A 25,468-nucleotide genomic window follows, 5' to 3' on the forward strand; every position below is an offset into this window, starting at 1 on the left:
TTATCCTCCTCTGTGTTTTTCAGGGTCGCCATGTCAAAACAGGCCAGCTTGCTGCTATTAAGGTCATGGACGTCACAGGAGTAAGTGACACACACACACGCACGCACACACACACACACACACACACACACACACACACACACACACACACACCTCCTTCTGAACTCCTGATTCCTGAGTATTTTACTGGTATTGTGTCGTGTGTGTGTTCCAGGATGAGGAGGAGGAGATTAAAGCGGAGATCAACATGCTGAAGAAGTACAGCCACCACAGGAACATCGCGACCTACTACGGAGCCTTCATCAAGAAGAACCCTCCAGGGATGGACGACCAGCTGTGGGTACGTACGTGTCTGCGAACTCAAGAGCGACGTAACACCTTTTATTTAGAAAATGACTCACGCAGGACTCGTGTCGCAACCTTCTGATCTCTCCTCGTCTGTTCAGATCTCTGCTGTGGTTCAGTTGTGTAACTGTCGACAGAGCCGAGTGGATTTCTGCTTTATGTTCATGAATAAAAAGCAGCGTTAGCATGTTTCAATAAACTTTACAATAAACACAGGGACATAAATGCTGGTAGATACAATCACCTGACATTTAACAGCTCAATAAGTGGATCTGGTGTCGAGTTGTGTCCTAAATTATCCGAAATGTTTCCAACAAAGTTCCAGCAGAGAAATCCTCCAGAGTTTCATCTGCTCGTCTGTCTGTAACCTCAGGAGAGTCAGAGAGGAAGGAAGTCTGAGAACCAGACCCAACAGAACCAGAAGAACTCTTTAGAACATGAGAGAGTTGAGGTGAAGCTCTGAGTGAAGTCAGCACTCAGCAGAGACTTTGGTTCTGGTTCTGGTTCTGGTCTGTCTCCTCTCTGTAACGTTACGTTCATGAAGTCAAGTCCATTTCCCCTCCAGCTCCAGTCAGCAGAACAGAACAGAACAGAACCACCTGACAGTGGAGGTCCGCTCCGGATCACTGCTGCAGTCAGGCTGATCAACAGGAGTGAAGAGAAATCACCTTTTTAATCCCACAAGTTACAAAGTCCTCTGTGTTCACGGCTCCGGATCAGAACCAGATGAGACTCCAGGTGTTTACTCCTCCAGACGGTCCGGTTCTGCACATCGAGACCCCTGGAGTTCAGCAGAGAAGAAGAACATGTGACAGTCTGAACAATAATGATGTTTTCTGTGTGTTTGTAGCTGGTGATGGAGTTCTGTGGTGCCGGCTCGATAACGGATCTGATCAAAAACACCAAAGGGAACTCTCTGAAGGAGGAGTGGATCGCCTACGTCTGCAGGGAGATCCTCAGGGTGAGAACACCAGCTGAGACCATCTTCATCGTGTCGGCGACATGATGTGACTGATGCAAGGAAATGACGACAGAAACTTTTGAGATCTGTTTGTCTTGGATCAGTTGTTTTGTCCTCACAGTGCGGTCGGACTCGTCCGGTACCGGTACTGATAAACACACGTGTGTCTGTCTGCAGGGTCTGACCCACCTGCACCAGCACAAGGTCATTCACCGAGACATCAAGGGCCAGAACGTGTTGCTGACCGAGAACGCCGAGGTCAAGCTAGGTGAGAGAGCACGCACACACACGCACACACACCCACGCACACACACGCACACACACACACACACACACACACGCACACACATGCACACACACACACGCACACACGGATGATGAGCAAACTATGCAGCTAAAAATATGGTTTGACGAAAGAAAATGAACGAGTGTAACGTCACAAGTTAATACATGATTATATTGTCTGACTCTTTGTGTATGTGTGTGTGTGCGCGCGTGTGTGTGCGCGTGTGTGTGTGTGTGTGTGTGTGTGTGTGTGTGTGTGCAGTGGACTTCGGTGTGAGCGCTCAGCTGGATCGCACGGTGGGACGGAGGAACACGTTCATCGGGACGCCGTACTGGATGGCCCCGGAGGTCATCGCCTGCGATGAGAACCCCGACGCCACGTATGACTTCAAGGTACACTGTGTGTGTGTGTGTGTGTGTGTGTGTGTGTGTGTGTGTGTCCAAATTACACACTTCATATTTCCTCGGCTCGTTTAAAACTAGACGTCTGTGAGATACTGAACTATAAACTTCTGAAACTTTGTGCAGCCAGAGAACCAAAACAACGAGCTAAAAGAGGCTAACAGCTGCACCGTCGAGCTGCAGGGTCGATACCACATGTTTTATTGAACGATAAAGGAACAGTTCAACCCAAAAATGCGAGATGCAGCATTCTCCTGAACAACTGAAGGAGCTGGAGACTTGATTTAAGATGTAAAGAATCATAAAACGGGTCGATGCAGCCTGATCCAAGTCGTTTGTTTTAAGCTGAGCTCTTCACTGTGTGTTAGCACAAGTTCAGCTGCACCTGGAGGGTGTTGAACCTTTTTTCAGACCAGTTTTGTATCTCGGGGCGTCTGCAGACGAGACGTCTGATGTTGTTCCTGTTTTAAATCAAGTCTGCAGCTGCTTCAGTGGTTCAGCAGAACTCTGTTTTACTGTGAAGCTCCAGAACTGTTCTGTGGACTGAGACACAACCACTGACTTCACATCGTCATCGGGGGAGGAGAGGATGATTAATCTTTTATTTTTGGGTGAACTCCTTCCTGTAATTGTCTGTTTCAGATATTTTATCACCATCTTTAGTCACCGGCTGGCCCTTCTTCATCAGGCGACCAGAACAGAAGCATTTTTCACTTTCCTCGCCGTGCTCAGGAATCTAACACAAAGTGCACTTATTAAATAAAGAAGAATAATGTCAGGGGCTTTCTGTCGACGGCCCAACACAATAAGACTCTGCTAAAAGAAATACAATCGCTGCTGTTTTTTTTATTAGATCGCTTTTGTCGAGCTCCCAGAGTTCAGTTCCTCATCGATCACACAGTCAAAACGTTGTCGCTGTGAAAACCAGCTGACCTTCAAAAACCCGTGAAAGGCTTCGATGATCAAATCTGTTGTTTTTTTGAGACATTTAATCTCGTGATATTTGCCACACGACTGCACAAACAGCCGACGGAGGAAACAATGTGTGCAGTCTGCAGTAATGGAGGACGGGATGCGTCGCTCTGTTCAGACGCCGTTAACTCGACCCTGCAGGAGCTTCACGTGTCAGGAAACACTCAGTTCATCCCGCCACGTTCACCTCAACTTTGATTAGCGGTTTGTTGGCTTGAATATGCAGGCGGATGATTTCTGTGGCTGTATTTTTATCTTTTAACACGAACGCTGACCGTGACGCGTTCAGGCGCTAACGTGTTGAGGACGTGAGAGTTTTCAGCTTCCTGTCTGTGTCCCTGCAGAGTGATCTGTGGTCGCTCGGCATCACGGCGATAGAGATGGCAGAGGGAGCGCCACGTAAGTGTCCAACATCAGACTCATCTTTCCTTTCCTTTCCTTTCCTTTCCTTTCCTTTCCTTTCCTTTCCTTTCCTTTCCTCATCATGCCCCTCGTCTCTTCCCATCCTGTAATTTCATTTTATGTTCTTTCCTTTCTGATCGTCTCATTTCCTTTTCTCAACGTCTTTATTTATTCATCCTGCTGTGTCATCTCTCCTCCTTCCTTCCTGACTCATCTCCTGTTTCCTTTCCTCTCACTGTCTCCTTCCCTTGCCTTTCTTTCTGTTTATTTTCTTTTCCTTCTTCTTTTTTAATTTCCTTGCTTTCCCCTTCCTTTCCATAATTTCCTTTTTTTCTCATTTCCTCTTCCCTCCTTCCTTTCCTTTCCTTTCCTTTTCTTCCTTTCCTCTTGTCTCCTCTCTCCCTTGTCCTCACCATTCTTACTGACTTCCTTTCTTTTCTTTCCTTAATTTCACTTTCATTTTCGTCCTTTCCTCACCTTTATTTCATTGGTCTCCTCTCCTCTCTCCTCTCTCCTCCTCTCCTCTCTCCTCCTCTCTCCTCTCTCCTCTCTCCTCCTCTCTCCTCCTCTCCTCTCCTCTCCTCTCTCCTCCTCACCTCTCTCCTCCTCTCTCCTCCTCACCTCTCTCCTCTCCTCTCCTCTCCTCTCTCCTCTCTCCTCTCCTCTCCTCACCTCTCTCCTCTCCTCTCCTCTCTCCTCTCCTCTCTCCTCCTCTCTCCTCTCCTCTCCTCTCTCCTCTCCTCTCTCCTCCTCTCTCCTCTCCTCTCCTCTCTCCTCCTCACCTCTCTCCTCCTCTCTCCTCTCCTCTCTCCTCCTCTCTCCTCCTCTCCTCTCTCCTCCTCTCTCCTCACCTCTCTCCTCCTCTCCTCTCTCCTCTCCTCACCTCTCTCCTCCTCTCCTCCTCTCTCTTTCTAACGTCTCCTCCTCTTCCTCTCCCCCTCAGCTCTGTGTGACATGCATCCAATGAGAGCGCTCTTCCTCATCCCCAGAAATCCCGCCCCCAGACTCAAGTCAAAGAAGTGGTGAGTCATGAAAGCACACACACACACACACACACACACACACACACACACACACACACACCTGTCCTGTGGTTATTATCCCGTGTCAGCATCACCCCACGCTTCCTCCAGCCCAGATTCTGCTCCTCATTCAGCAGTAATCTGATGACACACACTGTTGTGAGCTGCTGCTTTAACGTGGAAGTTGTGTGTGTGTTGTGTGTGTTGTGTGTGTTGTGTGTTGTGTGTGTGTCCAGGTCGAAGAAGTTCCAGTCGTTCATAGAGAGCTGCCTGGTGAAGAGCCACAGCCAGCGGCCGAGCACCGAGCAGCTCCTGAAGCACCCGTTCATCAGAGACCTGCCCAACGAGCGGCAGGTCCGCATCCAGCTGAAGGACCACATCGACCGCACCAAGAAGAGGAGGGGCGAGAGAGGTGAGACCACACACACACACACACACACTCACCTGACACCTGCAAACACCTGCACGAAGGCTCGGCTGGCTGTGGATGTTAACCTGAAGTCTGTGTGTTTCCTGCAGATGAGACGGAGTACGAGTACAGCGGGAGTGAGGAGGAGGACGAGGAGCGGGATGTTGGCGAGCCCAGGTAACAACACAACCTCTGATACTCTTCGTTTAAAACTCAGCCCGTGACCTCTGACCCCAGGAAACTGTTCTCCTCCAGCTCCATCATCAACATTCCCGGGGAGTCCACTCTGCGGCGGGACTTCCTGCGCCTCCAGCTGGCCAACAAGGAGCGGTCGGAGCTGATCCGGCGTCAGCAGCTGGAGCAGCAGCAGAACGAGGAGCACAAGCGCCAACTGCTGGCCGAGAGGCAGAAACGCATCGAGGAGCAGAAGGAGCAGAGGAGGCGGCTGGAGGAGGTAGCTGCTGGTTTGCACTCGAACACACCACGATGATCACAGCTAGCATCAAGCTAGCTCGTATATTCTGCTGCTGCGTGAGAGGAAACAACCCTCCACAGCAGCAGCAGTCTGCAGTCATGATTCAGAAACATCCACCTCTCATCTTCATAGAGTTCAATTTGTTTCCTGCACCTTTAAGAACTGAAAGAACAAAATAATACGGACAATACAGCAGAACCGTCTCTGCATCAGTCTGACACGGTGCGACCTCCTCAATCAACTGAATGCTCACGTGTTTCCTTTGAGACTTTCCACCAGAATCAGGAACTCTTCTCTCCTTTTATCTGTTAATCGGAGGACGAGGTGACACAGTACAGGTTACAATCGCTAAAAGGAGAAAAAGGTGTGAACATGTGTCAAAACACACCATCGACTCACCTGAACCCTCTGGGTCCTCTTTCAGATGACGAATACAGAGAGAGGAGAGGAAAGGAAAGGAAAGGAAAGGAAAGGAAAGGAAAGGAAACCTGGTGGTATGGAGAGTTATCTCCTCTCATGCAGTCTCAGAGTTTATGAGTGAGTTCAAGTTGAAGACACAGGTGACGTGAGGTGAGGCAGCAGCTGTCAGATGTACGTGGATGATGTCACCTCTCTGTAAAGTCTCTGCTGAGAGGAGAGCAGGTTAGACACACCTGAGCATCACGGCAGATCACTCAGGATGACTGTCGGCCTGTTTTAGCCCGCGGCTGTTTACGCCTCCGAAAAACATCTCAGCTGTGATTATAAAGTGACTTGTCATCCATTTTAAAACCCCAACACACCTGTGAGGTGAGCACTTATCCAAACGCCAGGGAAACACACACACACACACACACACACACACACACAGCTGATGCGTTGTCGTGTGACATCTCCTCCACCTACAGCAACAACGTCGGGAGCGAGAGATGAGGAAGCAGCAGGAGCGAGAGCAGAGGAGGAGGTACGAGGAGATGGAGCAGCTGCGCCGGGAGGAGGAGAGGAGGCACGCAGAGAGAGAACAGGTAGGAAACACCTGAGTCGCCCTCGAACGCACCGTCACACCGCAGGTGTCGCGCAGAGAGGCGTGGCAAACAACAACACAGATCAATGACTGAAGCTCACGTCATATTAGTAGAATTCAAAGGCTATCAAAGTTTAAGGTAGAATCAGTAGGATTTGTCCCAGCTGCTCCTGAACGCACCACAAAGACAGTTGATTGTTGAGTCTCATTCCCAGGACGTCAAATAGACACATGTTGGGTTGGTAAAGCGTCCCGAGCAGCAACAAAGAGAGAAAATCAGAAACTCTCTGCAGATACGAGACACTAACACGCCTTTTCTCCACATTCCAGCCTCCCTCTCTGTCTGAGTCTCAGTGGCTCCTTTAAGTCCACGTCAAGATCCAGTAGAATATTCTCCAGACAAACAAACAAACAAACATTACAATATGAGTTTTGAACTTTTGCCTCGTGGTTTAAGGTTTTCTAAAAGCAGTAAAAGTTGGTGCTGCAGGTGGATTCAGTCTTCTCATGTTTCTAAGGAGATACAGGAAGTGTAGACGCTCCCACATCTGTAGTTTGAACGGAGGAGTCGGGAGACTTTGCATGACTGACACTCAACTTTTCCTGCAGTGCGTCGCTCCTTTAACGCTCTGCTTCTCCGACACGACCGTCTCCCTCCTGCACAGCTGATTTCATGCTGATCTTTCACGTCATCCCTCCAAACATAAGCGCGTCTTCCTGTTCTCCTGATTACAGCCCCCCCGCTGCTGCTCTCTTTTTATCTCTGCTCGTCTATTTCTGACTAAATCCCTGCTTTCACACCTCTTCAATGAATCTACTTTTCTCTGCCCTCCTCTTTCACTTCCTCCTGTTTCCTGCTCTGCTGCTGATGTCACTGGTTGCCTGGGCTCCCAATTTGCTTCTCGCCTGCCTCGGCGCTCTCTGATTGGCTGCGTCTCTCGCCGACCTGGGGGGCTGATTGGTTAGGAGTATATCCGTAGACAGCTGGAGGAGGAGCAGAGGCAGCTGGAGATCCTGCAGCAGCAGCTCCTGCAGGAGCAGGCCTTACTGCTGGTAACACCACACACACACACACGCACGCACACACACACACACACACACACACACGCACACACACACGCACGCACACACGCACACACACACACACGCACACACACAAGATCTGATTCAGTAATGAGACGGAACAATCGTCTCTGAGCTCGTGTGTGTCAGAGTGTAGAACAGCACCGGTACCAGGACACGTGGCGTGGACCGGTTCTGTCTCAGCCCGTTTGTTATTTACACACAGATGTTGCAACGAGCCGACAGACGACGAGGCAGAATCAGAAAAACAGTTAAAGGAACAGTTCACCCAAAAAAGTAAACTCAGTCATCATCTCCTCCTTCTGACGATATGAAGTCTGGTGTCAACAGCTGAAGCAGCTGCAGATTTGATTTAAAACAGAAAAAACAACCAAACAACATGAAATGGCTCCAAACAGCTCGTCAGGTGTGATCACAGTCTGCAGGAGACGCCGAGATCACAAACAGATTTTATGGTATTTCCACCCATTTTCAAGTTGAAGTCATTAAAAGTGTTAACACACGTCTGAAAAGGCTGCGTGAGCTCGACGACTGCATGTCACCGGGTGTGAAATCAGTTTGTGATCTTTGAGCTTCTGGAAACTACGATTCCAGCAGACGAGTTTGGTCTTTTACATTTTAAATCAAGTCTCCAGCTGCTTCAGTTGTTTACCTGAATTATCATCTTTGGGTGAGCTGTTGAGTGTCAGCTGCTGCTCGACCTCTGACCTGAAGACACGGTGTGAGAAAGATGTGAGGGCCGTTTCAGACGGAGCCCTCGAGCTGGTCAGTCGATGGCATTCATCAAGCTTTGCTCCAGAGTGTGAAAACGTCTCATAACACTTGATATTAGTCTTCTAAACGTGGACGATAGAGTAGATTTAAGGCGGCTGGATTAAGATGGAGACGTGTTCTCTGGACCTTCAGTCCCGCTCACGGCTCGGTTCTTCCCGTGTCTCTCCTCTGCTTCAGGAGTACAAGAGGAAGCAGATCGAGGAGCAGCGGCAGGCCGAGCGGCTGCAGAGGCAGCTGCAGCAGGAGCGAGCGTACCTGGTGTCGCTGCAGCAGCAGCAGCAGGAGCCGCCGCGACCGCCGCAGGACAAGAAGCAGCTGTACCACTACAAGGACCAGGCGCCCAGCAGCAACGACAAGCCGGCCTGGGCCAAAGAGGTAGACTGCAGACACGGACACACACACTGCAGTGTTAACATCTGATCCTTCAGACAGCAGAGAGGGAGTTCAGCTCAGACACGATGACGAGTCCTGATCAGCTGGATGTTAGCGGAGTGTTTGTTCACGTTGTCTCTGTGACGTTTCCGTCCCTCAGGTGTCGTCTGCTCAGGAGACGAAGCTCAGAATGTTTCCTGGTTGTTTTAGGTGCAGCAGCCGGAGCGTAAAGATGTGAATTCCTCCTGTGTTTCATTGCAGAAACGATCGTCTGTAACAGAGTTCACTGCTATAATATCTTACAACAGCTTCAACATGAGCAGAATCACTCTTAACGTCTTCAGTGTTTTGGAATGAATCTCTTTCAGGTCTCATGTTCATTACGATCCTCTCGCTGTCCTGAAGGTCCACTGTTGAACTGCCAGCTGAACAACTAGAGGACATAAAGGTTTAATGTCTGATGAGACGTTTAGGCTGCAGCAGTGTTAGCTAGCGTGCTAATCAGGAAGTCTGAAGTGTCTGATGTGTTGAGCTGTTGTCAGCTGATGAGCGGAGCTTCATGACGGCTGTGCAGCTGGTGGTGAACATGTCGATGTGTCTGCTGTCTCGTAAACACTCACCTTGCTCTCCAGGTGATGCGTCGAGCTCAGAGCAACTCTCCTCGTGTCCCTCCCAAGAAGTATCACTCCTTCAGGGAGACGCGAAACATCAACCTCGACAACCTGCTCCTACTGCCCGGTTACAAACCTCGACGCGCCCGCCCCCCTTCCTACCCGGCCCACGTCAGCCCGTCCAGAGATCACATGAACGTGCCTCGAATCCGCGTCACCTGCGTCCCCGAACACGCCTCCAACTCCTCCCAGCCGGTGATGAGGCGGAGCCCCGGCAGGAGCTCAGACAGGAGCTCAGACAGGAGCCCCGGCAGGAGGTCTGACAGGAGCCCGGACTCGAGGGGTCGGAGCCCCGGCCGCCGGGTCAGTCGGAGGATGAACATTGGCTCGACTCCCTCTTCTGTCTGATCCTGCAGACGATTTCCTCTATTAACATGTTGACGTCTCTGACCAGGCGGACTCACACATTAACTCTGGGCTGGCAGTCGACTCGTCTCTTTTATCATTTCTCACAGAGATCGTTTCATTAATTTCCTCTTTCTGGCGCCGTCGCTGCTTCCAACTCAGTTTCTCTCCAGAGCTGACACTAACTCCCACTTCCTGTGTAACGGCACTGACTCATATTACACTTCTCTTATTCAAAGTTGAGCGAGAGGCTCTGCGAGGCTGCACATTAGCGAGTAATATGCTAAATGCTAATGTCAGTCATCCTCTCCTCCCTCCACGCTGATGGAGAGTCAGCTGGAGTTCTGTAGCCCACAGAACATTTGTGAAGCAGCTTCTTCTTCTCCCTTTACCTCCCGTCATGTTTCCTCCTCTGCACTTTATTTTCTGGATGATTAACGCTCCCTTTGCGTCTCACAGGTGACTGACTCTGTCCAGGTGTTGCAGGATGATCTGTTGGACCCTTCGTCACTTTTTTCCCAGCAGCGGCTCTCAACCTGCTGGTTTTACGACCGTTAATATAACACAGAAGAAGAGATGACGGACATTTCTTGTAGAGGAAAGAACATTAACTCGCTCTGGACTTCTTCTGGAGATGATTCGGTTTAGAGTCATCAGAACAGACGGGTTGAGAGCGGCTGTGTTGTTGCATGTGCTGGTGGTGGATCAGAACTAACTTCACTTACAGGCTTCATTAACTCTTTCACTCCAGGTCGTTTGAGTCCTTTTTCCTCTTTAAGATGCTGAATCCAGTGAGTGTAAAAGTGCAGGTCAATGCTCCATATGTGAACTCATCACACTGAATTAAGGCCATGAGCACACACACACACACACACACACACACACACACACACACACACACACACACACACACACACACACACACATTTAGGCCATGTCTCCAGGCCTGCCCTCTGGTGGCTGCTGGTGGACTGATGTAGGGCAGCTCAAGCTAAATCCGTCCGTCTCCCTCTGGACAGCACACGTGGAAACACACACACATAGAAACACACACACAGCGACACACACACATAGACACACACGCTGTGTAGCGATGGTATACCCTCACCTCGGCCTCGCAGGATTTCCTCCTCGATGCTCCAGAAGAGCACAGAAACAATGTTCACGTCTAAAATCAGAAAACCAAAACGAATCATCAGCATCATTAAATAAACCGTAAACACACACTGTGAGTGACTGTGGTGTGTGTGTGTGTGTGTGTGTGTGTGTGTGTGTGTGTGTGTGTGTCAGGTGGAGGAGCATTATAAGATGAACAGACAGACTTCTCCTGCGTTGCAGCATAAGGTCTCCAACCGGATCTCGGACCCGTCGCTGCCGCCGCGCTCCGAGTCCTTCAGCAGCGGAGGCATCCAGCAGGCCCGGACTCCACCCATGCACCGCTCCGTCGAACCTCAGGTGTGTGTCCTGCGTCTTCATGTGGACAGTGTGTGTGTCTGTGTGTGTGTACATTCCTCAGGGTGTGAGAGTAGCAAAGGTCTCGAGGCCGTGACTTCTCGCTGGAAGACGTCGTGTCTGTAGGTGTTGTGGGCAGGTGACAGGGAGGTGCAGCGTGACATGGACAGGTGGATTGGTGCCGTGTCAGAGGTGAAGTGTCGCTGAGGAGGGAACTGATCCTGCCGGGATCCTTCCAGTCCGTCTGCTCCACCGAGGTGACGGAAACAGCAGCCTGTCATCTGATAAAGCAGACGGTCAAACGATCAGCTGATCAGGTGCTCGAGACGCACTGAGGTCACATGTCAGATCCCGTCAGTCAGCATAGAGAGAAGTGGTGAGAGCCAGATCCAAACAGATGTCCTCTGAAGAACAAGAAGAAGAAGAAGAAGAAGAACATGAAGAAGAACATATCGTCAGATTTTAAGAGTTGTTTGATGAGGAGAAACTCAACGATCTTTGTTTCTAAATCATTGCTGCCAGGCTACTTCCTGGAGAAACTCACCAGAGTCCCTTGAAAAATCGCTCAATTAAGTGAGTTGTTTCCTGAGGAAGAACTTAATAAACTCTGTGAAGTTCTTAATTATTTGGACCTTCTTGTAAAATCAGCAGATATTGGACATGAAGTTCTGTCTTTGTTTTAAAAACATCATCATAGGCTGACCCGGCGTCAGCGTCACTGTCAGGTGAGAACTGACCGACTCAGAGCTGTAATCAGGTTACTCAGGACGGATGCTGACAGGAGTCTGTACTGGTGATCTTTGGGTTCCAGCTCTGTTTGCTCAGACTCTGAAGCTGTGATGCTGTTTTTTCTTTGTGTTTGGGAGAGTTTCTTTGCAACGTGACGAAGTTGAATCGTCTTGAGAGCGTCTGTAACGAGGGAGAGATGAAGGAGGAGCTGAGCATGACGCTGCAGCTTCTGATTCACCACTCAGACGTTACTCCATCCGCAGGGCGAGTTCTGGTTCATTTTAGATGTTTGTATCAGTGAATAAGACGAGAAGAAGCTGCAGGATACGAGGCAGGAGGTGTGTGTGTGTGTGTGTGTGTTTTCATTCTGTTACAACACACACACAGTTTTCTGTCGCTGCAGGACGTGAACTTTTATTTCCCGGGTTGTTGGCGGAAATGTCACAGTTGTCACTGAACCACAGCAGCGAGCAGTCGGTTTGTGAACATGACGGCTGTGAACGCACCCTGAGGCCCGACACTCTTCATCACTCTCCTCACCTCTCGCTCCTCCTCCTCCTCCTCCTCCTCCTCCTCTGCTCGTCCTCCCTCATCCTGATCACATTGTTTGAACCCAAATCCTGACCCGGCTCTTCCTCCTCCCCCCTGCTTGTTTCCTGCCTGTGTGTGTGTGTGTGTGTGTGTGTGTGTGTGTGTCCAGATGGCCCACCTGGTGCAGGTGAAGAGTCACGGTCTGTCAGGCTCCCAGTCTCTGTACGACCCCCACGGCGTCTCCTCCACCTCGGCGTCGCCCTCCCCCTCCCGGCCTCCCATGCCCCGGCAGAACTCCGACCCCACCTCCGACACCCCTCCTCCCCCGCCCCTCTCCCGCCTGGCGCCGCCCCTCGACAAGCTGGACCGCAGCTCGTGGCTGCGGCAGGACGACGACATGCCGCCGAAGGTCTCTGCATGCCCGACCCGTGTTGTTGTCCGAGTGTGTGTGTGTGTGTGTGTGTGTGTGTGTTGACTCCTGTGGCTGGAAGCTTTTCTCTGTCTTGATTCTGTCTTTGTTTTCTCGTCTGTGTGAAGTTTAGTTTCTGTCCATTTATTGATTAGAAACAGATGATGTGCTGTCGTCTGATCAAAGGTCACGAGCTCCAGTAAGATCTAACACATGTTAATAACGGACAAAAACCTCAGTGCAGTTTTGCTAAAAAATCTGATCTGGTTGTTGATGTGTGAATCTTCGCTGACTTTTTAGAAATTCAATCGGCTGTCAGTGATCCAGAAGCACACTGATGCTAATTTTTCATCAGTTAAAACAAGTGATCAGGTAAATCTAACTCCAACAGTGTCTCTGTGACCCACATCAGTCCAGAAACAAATCATAAATCCGTCTGAAGCGTCTCTAAGACAGAAACCTTCCTCTCTCTCAGCTGGACGACGGTGTTGCTGTTGCTTCCTCTCTTCTCAGAGTTAAATCTGCTGACGTGATGAACGATTGTTGTCAAGAAGATTTTACAAACTCGTTCCACCAAGATCATGAAATCCAACGTGTGCCTGAAGATGTGTGATGCGTTTCTTATCACTACCTGCCTCTCTCATGATGTCTCCTGACTCATGTAACGTTTAAAGTTTAAACGCTTAAAGGTCCAATGAAACAGCAAGTGGAGTCTTGTTTTAGTTTGCATGGTTACAAGAATCAGAAGCTTTCAGTATAAAAGTGAAACGAAAACTGGCTTCAAATTATTTAATCACATTCTTCCTCCCAGTGGAAACAACACCGTCACCGTGTTTCTGTCCCGGCCAGAGGAAACTAAACCAGAGAGCCAATAAAAAGAGACTCTGTCAGACGTCTGTGTGAGCGTCAGTGTTGGTGTAGAATCACGTTCAGGTTCTGACCCGGACGCTTCTGTCCCGCGTGTCCAGGTTCCTCAGAGGACGACCTCCATCTCTCCTGCTCTGGTCAGGAAGCACTCTCCTGGAAACGGACCGGGCCTCGGACCTCGGGCCGGAGCTCACCTCATACGGGCCAGGTGCTCACACACACACACACACACACACACACTTTGAAGTGAACAACGAACACATTGTGTCCAGTTCCCCTGAACTTAATAACTGAGTAAAACATGTTTGCCTGATGTTTTGATTGAATTTGAATTAATTTAACTTATTTATATAAAGTTAGATGGAGAATATGCACATAATTAAGCTACTTAAAGTCTGAATGTTTGAGGTTTGATAATGTAATTAGTTCTGGTGAGGCAGAAACAAACCACACACACACACACACACACACACACACACACACAGCTCTGTGGAAACGCAGGTGCTTTTTTTTTTTTTTCACACATGAATGAGACTGGGATGTGTGTTTGTGTTGCCGTAGCAACCCCGACCTGCGGAGGACTGACGTTTCCATGGAGACGCCCCTGAAGAGGACGAGCAGCGGCAGTTCCTCCAGCTCCAGCACGCCCAGCTCCCAGGGAGGCTCCAACGAACGAGGTGCACACACACACACACACACACACACGCACTCACACACTCACACACTCACACACACAAACCACGCACACACTCCCTGACTCCTGAAGATTACTTTTATTTATTCATGTCTCCCTCCTCAAAAGTCCAGACGTTCCAAAAATGTTTTCACTTTTCCAAAAGTCTTTAGAATTAGTTTGATAAATGTCAAATATCCTCATGGTGTGTGTGTGTGTGTGTCCGTGTGTGTCCGTGTGTGTGTGTTCAGGTAACTCAGCCGTGAAGACAGACAGCTCCACACTTTCTTCCCACGAGACCAAAGACGACAACAGAGAGGTGACACGACCCAGCAGGCCTGCAGTGAGTCACACACACACACACACACACACGCACACACATTTTAGTTTTTACTTCAGGCATTTAACAAGTTTCAGTCACTTTGCAGACTCACAATTTTAATACAAACATAAAAATAAACTGATACAAAGTGTTTAGAATTGTCTCTGCTGTTTAATCAGCAGAGACATTAACAGGATCGTGTGTTGGTGCTTTTACTTGAAGTGACGGTCGTGTTCTTCTGATGAGCTTTAACACACAGTTCAGTTTGAGTGGACACTTTGTTTTGAATATTTTTGGCTCTTTACATTGCCGTTAAACAGCCGTTACCACATTCATCCTGTGTGCAGTGATGCAGACGTTGTTCAGTCGGGGGACTGTGGAGTCAAAGGAAACGTTGACCCAAAAAGACGTTTTCCTGTAAGCTAACGTTGTGAAAGAAGCTTCTCTAAAACGGTGGATTCATTTATGTATGTTTTAGCGTCACAGACTCATTTGACTGTCAGAATTTGGGCCATTCAGTCTGATATTGTCTGGAAAAGTCTAGAAGAGCCTCATGAATACATGAAGCAGATCCAGGAACTGTTCTGACCACCGAGCAGCGTCACAGGGATGAATGTGTTCAGATTCCTGTCAGTGCTGCGAGCTGCTGACCTGAGATCAGAAGAACTGAAGTTCTTCTTCTTCTTCTCTCTGAACTAACCACGCTGCTGCTCACCTCCACTCTCCTCCTCTCATCCTCTCTTCTTCCATCCCTCCTCTCATCGTCCATCAGAGCTATAAGAAAGCTGTAGACGAGGTCAGTGACATTTCTCCTCCTCCTCCCTCTCCTCCGCCTCCCCACCGCCTGATGAACTCTCTCTTTGTTTTACTTTTACTCACGCTCACCTGTTTCATCACCTGCAGGTCTGCGATGCTTCAGAAGAATTTATCTGATCTTTCTCACATCACACAAGTTGATTTATGTCCCCACACGAATCAGTTACATCGTCCACAAAAGAATCGACCAACTCACACACAGTCCTGGTTAACCTGCACATGCACGATGTATAAATGTACCAAACGGACCAGAACTTCTGGTTCAGCACCGACTCTCCTCTGATTCACACAGTGACACACACGCGTCTCGATGGTTATCAGTTACTGGAGGAGTCACGTCTTCTTCTTCATGACTTCCTGTTGTCACGTCAGACATCTCTGCTCTCATGTTTCATTTCCATCTCTCTCTCTCTCTCATCAGGAGGAGTTGGTAAGATAACCTTCCTCCTCTTCCTCCCTCCATCACCCTCATTTCCTCAGCTTCCTGTCACTTAAGCTCTCACATTCAGCCTCTCTCTGCTGTGAGATGTCGCACAGATGCTGAACTTTGACCTCTCGCCTTCCTGCACCGAGGCATGACGGCGTCTGACCTTCCTCCTCCTCCTCCTCCTCCTCTTCCTCTTCTCCCTGCACTGCTTGCTTCCCTCCCCACATCATGATGATCATCATCATGATTTTTCCTTTATTTCTTGAAAGAAATCATGTAAAAACCTCTATTAAAGACTCTATTAAAGTTTGTCCCCTAAATGTAATAATTATTATGATTCCTTGTAAGCACTGTAGACTTTCACCACACGATTACTGCAGCCAGATGAATTAACACTAACGATTTTACTGCGATATCTATAGAAATGTAATCTTTAGGTTTTGTTTTCTGGGTGTTTTGTCTCTTTTTGGGGGGGAGCAAATAAAGATACCTTCAAAATACGAGTGTAGGGAGGTGGAGAGAGAATATTTAACCACAACTTTTATTCAGAAAGAACAAAATCAGTCGATTACATAATCAAAAGGCGACTAGATGAACTCATCATGACGACGCACATCGTTATGAACAGGATGTTATCTGTGATGATGATGATTATTTTGATTACAGGACCTGACGGCTCTGGCCAAAGAGCTGAGGGAGCTGCGGCAGGGCGAGGAAACCAGCCGCCCGCCCGTCAAAGTGACGGACTACTCGTCGTCCAGCGAGGACTCTCACAGCAGCGAGGACGAGGAGGGAGAGGGCGGGGCTAACGACGGGAGCGTGGCGGTCAGCGACATACCGCGCATCATGTGAGTGCTGCTGTCTCTGGATCAGTGCAACACGTTTCTCCCCCAACACAACGGAATAAGGACGCGATCCCTCACTGGAAGTAAAAATAAAAAGTGTTGACTCGTCTCTTTCAGGCCGGCGGCGAGTCAAGGTGCCAACGAGTCCTTCGGCGTGATGGGAGGTCACAACGACGCCCATGATGACTCGTACGGGAACAGCTCCCAGGACAGCACGCTGATGATGCGTGAGGTGAGTCCTGACCTCCGACCTCGCTGACTCCGCACAAACCGACACTCTCTCACCAGCTGTGTGTGTGTGTGTGTGTGTGTGTGTGTGTGTGTATCATGTATGAAGACATGTATTAAGCAGTGTTGTGTGTTCAGTATCCGCCCGCCTCTTTCTAAAAAGTCCCCACAAACAGAAACAAACGCACCCTCACACACAGCAGAGGTCACCTGACCTGTCAATCACAGCCTGGCTGTGCAGTAGCCCCGCCCCTCTCTCTCTCTCTGCAGAAACATAGGGAGCGGAGGCGGAGCTCCGCCGCCAGCAACGGTTTCAACGCTAATCTGTTTCCTGGCAACGCCAATCTCCCTGATCTGGTGCAGCAAAGCCCCTCCCCCCTGGTCTCCCCTGGCGACGCCTCTGGGGCCCAAGTAGGTGGAGCAGCCCCCGACTGTCGGCTCCTGAACCCCCTCCCCCCCCTCCTCCACACCTGACCCTGACAGACCCTGTCACCTGTTAAACCCTGATCACCTCCCTGCCTGCACAGAAACCCGTCATTGGTCCTTTATCAGGGCGGGAAATTACCAGCAGCCGCCAAACAAACAGCCGGAGCAAGATGGCTGAAGAGGGCGCAGAACGAACCCGAGGTGCCGCTTGTCAGCACTGAAACTGAGACTGAGACAAACGGCAACAAACATAAGTTAAAAACATGCAGCCAGTTCAGGGAAATCTGTAGAAGTGCTTAAAATATCAGTACAGCTAAAAATGTAAATGTCAGTCCTCTCCTCCTCCTGAGGATATAAAGTCCTCCTCTCCTCCTCCTGAGGATATAAAGTCCTCCTCTCCTCCTCCTGATGATAGAAAGTCCTCCTCTCCTCCTCCTGATGATATAAAGTCCTCCTCTCCTCCTCCTGATGATATAAAGTCCTCCTCTCCTCCTCCTGATGATAGAAAGTCCTCCTCTCCTCCTCCTGAGGATATAAAGTCCTCCTCTCCTCCTCCTGATGATAGAAAGTCCTCCTCTCCTCCTCCTGAGGATAGAAAGTCCTCCTCTCCTCCTCCTGATGATAGAAAGTCCTCCTCTCCTCCTCCTGATGATATAAAGTCCTCCAGGATATAAAGTCCTCCTCTCCTCCTCCTGAGGATATAAAGTCCTCCTCTCCTCCTCCTGAGGATATAAAGTCCTCCTCTCCTCCTCCTGATGATATAAAGTCCTCCTCTCCTCCTCCTGATGATATAAAGTCCTCCTCTCCTCCTCCTGATGATATAAAGTCCTCCTCTCCTCCTCCTGATGATATAAAGTCCTCCTCTCCTCCTCCTGAGGATATAAAGTCCTCCTCTCCTCCTCCTGATGATATAAAGTCCTCCTCTCCTCCTCCTGATGATAGAAAGTCCTCCTCTCCTCCTCCTGAGGATAGAAAGTCCTCCTCTTTATAGGAAATAAGATTCTGTGCATGAGAATCAGAATCGACAACATGTGGCACCTTTCATTTCCTGCCCTGCTCCAGTTCGATCGTCCCTCTTTGGCTCCGGCGTTTTCCCCACAGATGGAATAAACTGGATTTCCTCCCTTCCTGCTCCACCTGCTTCAGCCCTCTATTCCTCTCTTTCTTTCTTCCTCTCTTCCTTTGGTTCTTTGTCCCTCCCTCTCTCAGTTCTCCAGCCTCTGATCCAGAAAGCGTCCTCCCCCCTCAGCACATGAGAACAGGTAGCTGATGTAATAAAGGAAACACAGAGTGAGAGAGTTTCTCCTCACTGTTGAGTCCTGCTCAGAGCTGTGGAGATGCGTTCAGGACCGCACTGTGTTTCCTTTATTCAGACAAACATGTGACCGTCTGTGTCTGTGTGATCTGCAGTACGGGATGGGAGGCAGCGGAGGCTCCAAGGCTTCCTTCACACCGTTCGTTGATCCGAGGGTGTACGGGACGTCGCCGACTGACGACGACGACAACATCTCTGCCTCGGGTACGTTTCCTCTCTCCCTCACATCACTGCAACATCGCTGGTGGTCGCAAGATGAATCCTGTCTGCAAAAGTCTGGATATATGTGAAAAAAAGCTCAAAAACAAACAAAAACAGCAACTAAACTAAAAGCTAACACTGACACGTCCCACTCAGGCTCATTAAATACATATAAAATATGATTTAACAAAAGAAAAAACATTTTGCAACACAAATTGATGTTTATTTCTTTTATTTCCTCAACTGAAATATTGAATTTAAACAGTCTGAGGCAGAAAAATAATCTTAATCTTTTAATTGCTCGGCTACACGCAGACCTGCAGCCTGAGACGTTATTCACCTGCTGACATTATCTGATGTCGATCTATCACAGATATATTTGTATCGACGTATTTGTCGTCTGATATTGAAACTTTATTATTGTTAACACTGTCAGATATCCTGTCGTGGTGCGTTCAAGTGCCACAGCTATTGATGAGGTCATCCATGAGAACAAAGTAAACGCCCTCATCGTTCTAAACTGTGTTTGAATGTGTTGTCAGCGCTGTTTGCTGACGAGCTGCTGAAGCACGAGCAGGAGCAGGCGCGGCTCAACGAGGCCCGGAAGATCTCGGTGGTCAACGTCAACCCGACCAACATCCGGCCGCACAGCGACACGCCTGAGATCCGCAAGTACAAGAAGCGCTTCAACTCCGAAATCCTGTGCGCGGCTCTGTGGGGTGAGACGACACACTTTGACTACAGTAGATTTAATCACGTGTGATCAGGCAGCAGAAATCAGACGTGTGTGTTGGTGCAGGCGTGAATCTGCTGGTGGGGACGGAGAACGGCCTGATGCTGCTGGATCGGAGCGGTCAAGGCAAAGTTTACAACCTGATCAATCGACGGCGCTTCCAACAGATGGACGTCCTGGAGGGCCTCAACGTCCTGGTCACCATCTCAGGTTGGTTCAGTTGTAATGAAGCCAGAACTTACAGGAGATCTTCAGAGGTGACGGAGGATGAACGACTTTTTCTCAGCGTTCACCAGAGACAACAGAGACGCAGCTCAACGCTCCGTTTTTCTTCTGCTGATCTGTAATCTCTGCTCTTCTTATTGTCTGGTGGCCACAGTTTCCTGTCTCCCTTGGTTACTGTTGTCTCTGTGATGTTCGAGCACTCCCCGCTGCTTTGGACTCTGAATAGAAAACAAAACAAGACGTCGAGGATGACAAGAGATGTTTCTATTTCTGTCTCCTGAAACTTTTTTGTGCGTCGCCGCCTCCAGAAACTAAAGCACTCACTGGTGACATTTGAGCGTGTGGGATGCTGTGGTGACGACACACAGCTCTGAGAAAAAAAAAAAAATAAGATGTGAATTGTTTTTTTCTTTTTTCTTGTTGTTCAGGGAAGAAGAACAAGCTGCGTGTTTACTACCTGTCCTGGCTGAGGAACAGGATATTACACAACGACCCTGAAGTGGAGAAGAAGCAGGGCTGGATCACAGTCGGCGAGCTGGAGGGATGCGTTCACTATAAAGTCGGTACGGAAACTCAGTCACGTGTTGTGAGGACGCAGACCTGCTAACTCACCTACGAAAGCTGTTCCTCACAAATGAACCATTATATTTAACAGTTAGGCTCTCGGTTTGAATCCCTCGCTGCGTATCTGACTGTTTGTCTGCCGCTCTGCTCCTCCTCCTGCAGTGAAATACGAGAGGATTAAATTTTTGGTGATCGCTCTGAAGAACGCGGTGGAGATCTACGCCTGGGCGCCTAAACCTTACCACAAGTTCATGGCCTTCAAGGTGAGACGTTTCAGGATGCGTTCGGGTGTTCGAGTCAGGTGAAAATCACATAAAAAGACCTCCGTGGAGATGTCTGCTGGAGTTAGCATGCTAACCAGCTAGCCTGCAGGCAGGCGTCTCAGCTGGAGATGTCGGGAGGAGTTTCTCTGTTTTACAGGAGCTTAATAATTAATAATTAATTAAGTTGTGGGTGATGCGATGCCCCCCTGTGGTGTTTTCACTACTAATGGAGAAAAAGCATGTGATAAAATGGTGTTTGTTGCAGAAAAATGAGCATGTTGCCTCCATAAATAATCCTCCTTTCAATGTTTGATAAATAATCAGCTGATAATGTTTTTACTTGATTCTGAACGTGATTGTTTTGCGTTGCTTTCAGCTCATATAAATGTGTTTTTCTCTGTTGATTCTACCTCAGGTGTGTGATTAATCCCCCTCTCTCTCTTTCCCCCCGTCGGTCAGTCGTTCACCGACCTGCAGCATCGCCCTCAGCTGGTCGACCTGACCGTGGAGGAGGGGCAGAGGTTAAAGGTCATCTACGGCTCCAGCGTCGGCTTCCACGTCATCGATGTGGACTCTGGCAACCCCTACGACATCTACATCCCCTCACATGTTAGTCTGCCTGTGTGTGTCTGTGTGTAAATGACCAAACATCACTTCTTTAAAAAGATGAATCACATTTTAATTCATGTTTGAAAGAAAAAGTGATCATGTGACTGAATCAACAAGAGAACGAATGATAAAAGAATGAATTGGAAAAAGTAAATGAATGAGTGAAAGAGAGAGAGAGAGAGAGAGAGAGAGTGGGGACGAACGAACCAATGAGCAGCTGGGTTTGTGAGTGAGTACCTGTGTGATGAACCAGCGTCCTCCTCTAACCCTCAGAGATGGGCAGGGGGGAGAAGGAGACGGTAACCACGGCGACAGCCTCACTTTGCTTCCAGCAGCCATGAATCACGCTGTGCTCATGTCTGTTACCATGGCGATTGCGTGGCTGACGAGCGGGAGACTCTATTGTTGCAGCAGTTTCTTCTCTCTCAGGGTGGGGAAGGGGGGTTAGAGGGGGGGTCCAGACGCCCCTGTAGGCTCACGGCAACTCCTAACCCCCTGCCCCCACCCCCCTCCAACCCCCTCCCGTGTGTCGCCCCGGCAGATTCAGGGTCAGGTGACCCCGCACGCCATCGTGGTTCTGCCCAAGACGGACGGCATGGAGATGCTGCTGTGCTACGAGGACGAGGGCGTCTACGTCAACACCTACGGACGCATCACCAAAGACGTGGTGCTGCAGTGGGGCGAGATGCCCACCTCCGTCGGTACGTCAACCAATCAGCTCGCTTCTCCCTGACCCCTGACCTCTGACCTCTATAAGCGGCAGATCATCTTTTCACCCTCACTACTATCTACCACTCCTCCTCCGTTCAAAGCAACACTCCTCTCTCTCCTCCTGCCTTTTGCTTTCAGTTCCACCTTTAAACACGGAGCTCAGACTGTGTCACCTGTGTCATCACCTGGTTAAAGGAATGCTGCAGGTTTCTGGGGCGTTTAAAAGACTCTTCAGTCAGAGTGATGAAAACAAGCTGCGCTGGTGCCAAAACCATCCATGTTAGACTGAGATCCCGCCTCAAAGCGGTCCGCGGTGCCGACCCGTAACAAACATCCGTCTCCACTTTAAAACTGTAACTCAGCTCACATCTTCTTTGTTCTTTCAAACATCTGCTGAGTTTCATCGCGTTCGCTTTCCGCTGGTCGTGTCAGGAGTCGTGTTTTAGTTACTGCTGCTGAGAAAACGACACGATTCCTGTGATTCTGCTCGTCTCAGCCCGTAGAGTCAAACCCAGTAGACATGTGAGGGTTCGACTTCACTTTACATCAGAATATGGGAGCAGCGTGGACACCAAACAGAAGTTGCACCAAATCACAGATTACATGTGAGCCAGAACTGTTTCTTAGCATCTACCCAGAGTCACGTGACGTCGGCTCTGCAACTCGTCTTCGGTGATTTTCTCCAACTTTCCAGGTTTTTGTTCTGCCGAAAAAAGGAATTAGGTGTAAAAAATAAAGCATTACTTTCTAATAACACAGACACAAATCTACAGAACCACCTGGACCTGCTCCTCAAGGCCGACTGTTGGTCCAGTCAGGCTTCAGTTCTCACGTCTCAATAATCGAATAAATGAATGAACTCAGGTTTCGTCCCGTCCTTCGCTTTAACCTTAGTCATCGAGCAGCTAAAAGAAAAGTCGGATGGTTTTGGCGTCACTGTTCTCATCACTGAACATGTGAGTCGACCAACAGAACCCAAAAACTCAACGTATGTCTTTAACGCAAAGTGTTGAACATCCATCTATTGCATGAGTTGACAACAACACAGAGCATTACCTCCACCTCCTCCACCTCCTCCACCTCCTCCACCACCTTCACACCTTTTGATTTGTGGACACTTTCCCTCCTCACACACTGAATATCCCTGTGTTTTTATTTCTTCCTGTGCATCGGGGGGAAATGCTTGTGTGTTGTTTGTCTGCCGTGTTGAGTTCTGTCCTCTCGTTCTGTGCGACTGTGAGCTATTCAAAAAAGAAAAAAAGAGTTTTTGTCATCTGGTCTCACTTTCATCCTTGAATGCGAGAGCTTTTTATAAGATTACCTCAAAACCAAAAACAAGATTCTTGTGAGATTCAGCAGAATGAAAGAACCCAGATCAGAACGAATCTATTATTATTCAGCAGCACGCTCAGTCGAAGCCACGCGAAGAGGAAACTCGAGCACATCAAGGATGGATCTCGGGTCTTATGATCCAGTCGATCAGAGCCTCTGTGTTGCTCCATTCGGCCTCCACGCTCTGATTCTCAGATGTCAGTGTTCGATATCCTGATTGATTAAACGTGTGTGTTTGACGGACGGCGTCTGGTGGTTACTGTACGTGTTCTGTGTGTGGACTCCATCTTCTGTTAACATGTTTGTGTGTATTTTTCTGTCAGACCAGAGTTTCTCACAGCCAAGCCCGGCCTCAGCCCCCATCCCCCCCCTCCCACCCCCCCACACCCAGACAGAACATAAACCCGCGTCGTCGTCCTCGTCGTCACCATGTTTTATCTCGGCTGGTCGATCCTCTTCCACTGTACCTCACTTCCAGCTGCACCCTCTCTGATCACCGCTGGTTTGGTGTCTTATCTTGCATTTCTCTGCCTTCCAGAAACAAGATGGCGTCCACCACCAGGGTTCAAGCTAATTGGCTAAACGTGGTCGTGGTTTTAATTTTAGAAGTCTCACTAAACGAGATGAGATCTGTTCCTGGTCTTGCTGTCATCCATTAGCAGCCTCACTGCTCTTCTTTGACGTGCGATCGAAGCTCTAGCTTCTGTGTTAAAGGGGAATTCTGGTGTTTTTAAACCTGGGAACAAGATTTACATGTTTTGGTGTGTAAACGATTCAAACTTACCAAAAGTTTTGGAATCGATCTCAGCTGTAGACGATATTTACACAGTGGACATTTTCCTCTGACGCTCAGTGTGGGAAGCTAAAAATGTCCTGTTGCCGTGTTCCTGGTTAGCAATCAGATAATCTGACAAATTAACCAACTTCCTGATTGATTTGCAACCTGAAAGGAACAGATGGTGATAATCTGGAGGGACATTTCAAAGTAAAACCACATAATCATAAACATCAGCATTCAACCACTTGCAGCACGTTTTACCTTCACATGTAAAAACACGTCCAAGACGTTTGTGTTTGAGAATTAATTTATGCTTTTTTTTAATAGTATAATGTAACACAATCAGACCATAATGTTTCCCAGGAAGTGGTTGAATGCTAACATTAGCTGTTGGCTAATGGGTCCCTCGGATGTCCCTTCGATTTTTTTGTTTTACTCTTAACTGTCTTTCTGTTGCTGATCAATAAGGAAACTATTGAATAACGATTTGTCAGATCCTGGAACAGTGGAGCTTCTCACCCTGAGCGTGACATCAGAAGAAAATGGCTGCCACACAGTCCTTAGGGGCGACTGCAGACGTCGAAGTTACGTCCACTAGAGCCATGGTTTTTGTCAGTGACAGGCCGGTTCACACAGAGAGACCTTCTGTAAAAGAATAAGATCCGATTCCCAACTGTGACTCACGTCTCCACAAGACTAAACTCACCTGTCACAAAAAAAATGATCAAAATGGATCTTAATGTTTGAAAACAGCTTCTCTCCGTCATGTTGTCGGACACTTTGAATAACAGCTTTTAGTGGACGTAGCTTCGACCGTGAGCCGATCTACTGGACCAATCACGAAACACTTCGTATGTATGAATGATTAACACGCCCAGACAGGTGAATATAGGTCCCAGGTTTAAATACACCTACATTTCCTGCTGCTGATGCTTCAGATTAAAGATTTCCACTGTTATGGTGACTCGATGTGGCGCTGCAGTTCACGTGCAAAAGTTCAGACCACCAGCATCAGTCGATAATTCATTCAAATCAAACACAGTCGTCAAACCGATCGAGTGGAAACCCAGCGAGCACCTTGTTACGCTGTCCTGCATTCTGTGTTGCTGTGGCGGCGTCCTCCCCGGCGCCACGCCTCCTCTCACATGAAGGTCGTCAGAAACTGCTGCAATAATCTCCTCCCGGAGGCGAGGAGGCCTCGATGTGTGACTGGCTTGGGTGTGAGACTGGTGCTGAGTCTTCTCCTGTCCAATCCCCCTCTGTGTGTGTGTGTGTGTGTGTGTGTGTGTGTGTGTGTGTGTGTGTGTGTGTGTGTGTGTGTACCCTCTCCTCTCGCTGCAGCCTACATCCACTCCAACCAGATCATGGGCTGGGGAGAGAAGGCCATTGAGATCCGCTCCGTGGAAACGGGACACCTCGACGGAGTTTTCATGCACAAGCGAGCTCAGCGACTGAAGTTCCTGTCGGAGAGGAACGACAAGGTGAGTCCGA

The 25,468-nt window shown here is 49.0% G+C and overlaps 1 protein-coding gene across 11 annotated transcripts in view; it reads left to right on the forward strand.

Moving 5' to 3' along the window:
• Positions 1–25,468, forward strand: part of tnikb (TRAF2 and NCK interacting kinase b) — a 41,916-nt gene that overhangs the window by 13,123 nt on the left and 3,325 nt on the right. The window contains exons 3-33 of one of the 11 annotated variants that reach the window (XM_037080010.1): positions 24–80; positions 215–340; positions 1,196–1,306; positions 1,484–1,574; positions 1,854–1,984; positions 3,310–3,364; positions 4,311–4,389; positions 4,626–4,801; positions 4,909–4,975; positions 5,054–5,252; positions 6,161–6,277; positions 7,243–7,329; positions 8,311–8,508; positions 10,812–10,976; positions 12,403–12,642; positions 13,611–13,717; positions 14,071–14,186; positions 14,434–14,525; positions 15,277–15,300; positions 16,414–16,595; positions 16,710–16,824; positions 17,091–17,235; positions 18,504–18,517; positions 18,657–18,765; positions 19,305–19,481; positions 19,562–19,705; positions 20,149–20,283; positions 20,447–20,547; positions 21,007–21,156; positions 21,698–21,857; positions 25,319–25,458. In XM_037080010.1, the coding sequence (XP_036935905.1) occupies positions 24–80; positions 215–340; positions 1,196–1,306; positions 1,484–1,574; positions 1,854–1,984; positions 3,310–3,364; positions 4,311–4,389; positions 4,626–4,801; positions 4,909–4,975; positions 5,054–5,252; positions 6,161–6,277; positions 7,243–7,329; positions 8,311–8,508; positions 10,812–10,976; positions 12,403–12,642; positions 13,611–13,717; positions 14,071–14,186; positions 14,434–14,525; positions 15,277–15,300; positions 16,414–16,595; positions 16,710–16,824; positions 17,091–17,235; positions 18,504–18,517; positions 18,657–18,765; positions 19,305–19,481; positions 19,562–19,705; positions 20,149–20,283; positions 20,447–20,547; positions 21,007–21,156; positions 21,698–21,857; positions 25,319–25,458 (3,810 nt within the window). Of the gene's footprint in view, positions 1–23; positions 81–214; positions 341–1,195; positions 1,307–1,483; positions 1,575–1,853; positions 1,985–3,309; positions 3,365–4,310; positions 4,390–4,625; positions 4,802–4,908; positions 4,976–5,053; positions 5,253–6,160; positions 6,278–7,242; positions 7,330–8,310; positions 8,509–9,137; positions 9,480–10,811; positions 10,977–12,402; positions 12,643–13,610; positions 13,718–14,070; positions 14,187–14,433; positions 14,526–15,276; positions 15,301–16,413; positions 16,596–16,709; positions 16,825–17,090; positions 17,236–18,503; positions 18,518–18,656; positions 18,766–19,304; positions 19,482–19,561; positions 19,706–20,148; positions 20,284–20,446; positions 20,548–21,006; positions 21,157–21,697; positions 21,858–25,318; positions 25,459–25,468 lie in introns of all 11 variants that reach the window. The other 10 variants (XM_037079999.1, XM_037080001.1, XM_037080003.1 and 7 more) reach the window with 10 other exon arrangements.

Source organism: Acanthopagrus latus, chromosome 19, assembly GCF_904848185.1.
Source record: "Acanthopagrus latus isolate v.2019 chromosome 19, fAcaLat1.1, whole genome shotgun sequence".
In the NCBI taxonomy this organism is placed as follows: Eukaryota; Metazoa; Chordata; class Actinopteri; order Spariformes; family Sparidae; genus Acanthopagrus; species Acanthopagrus latus.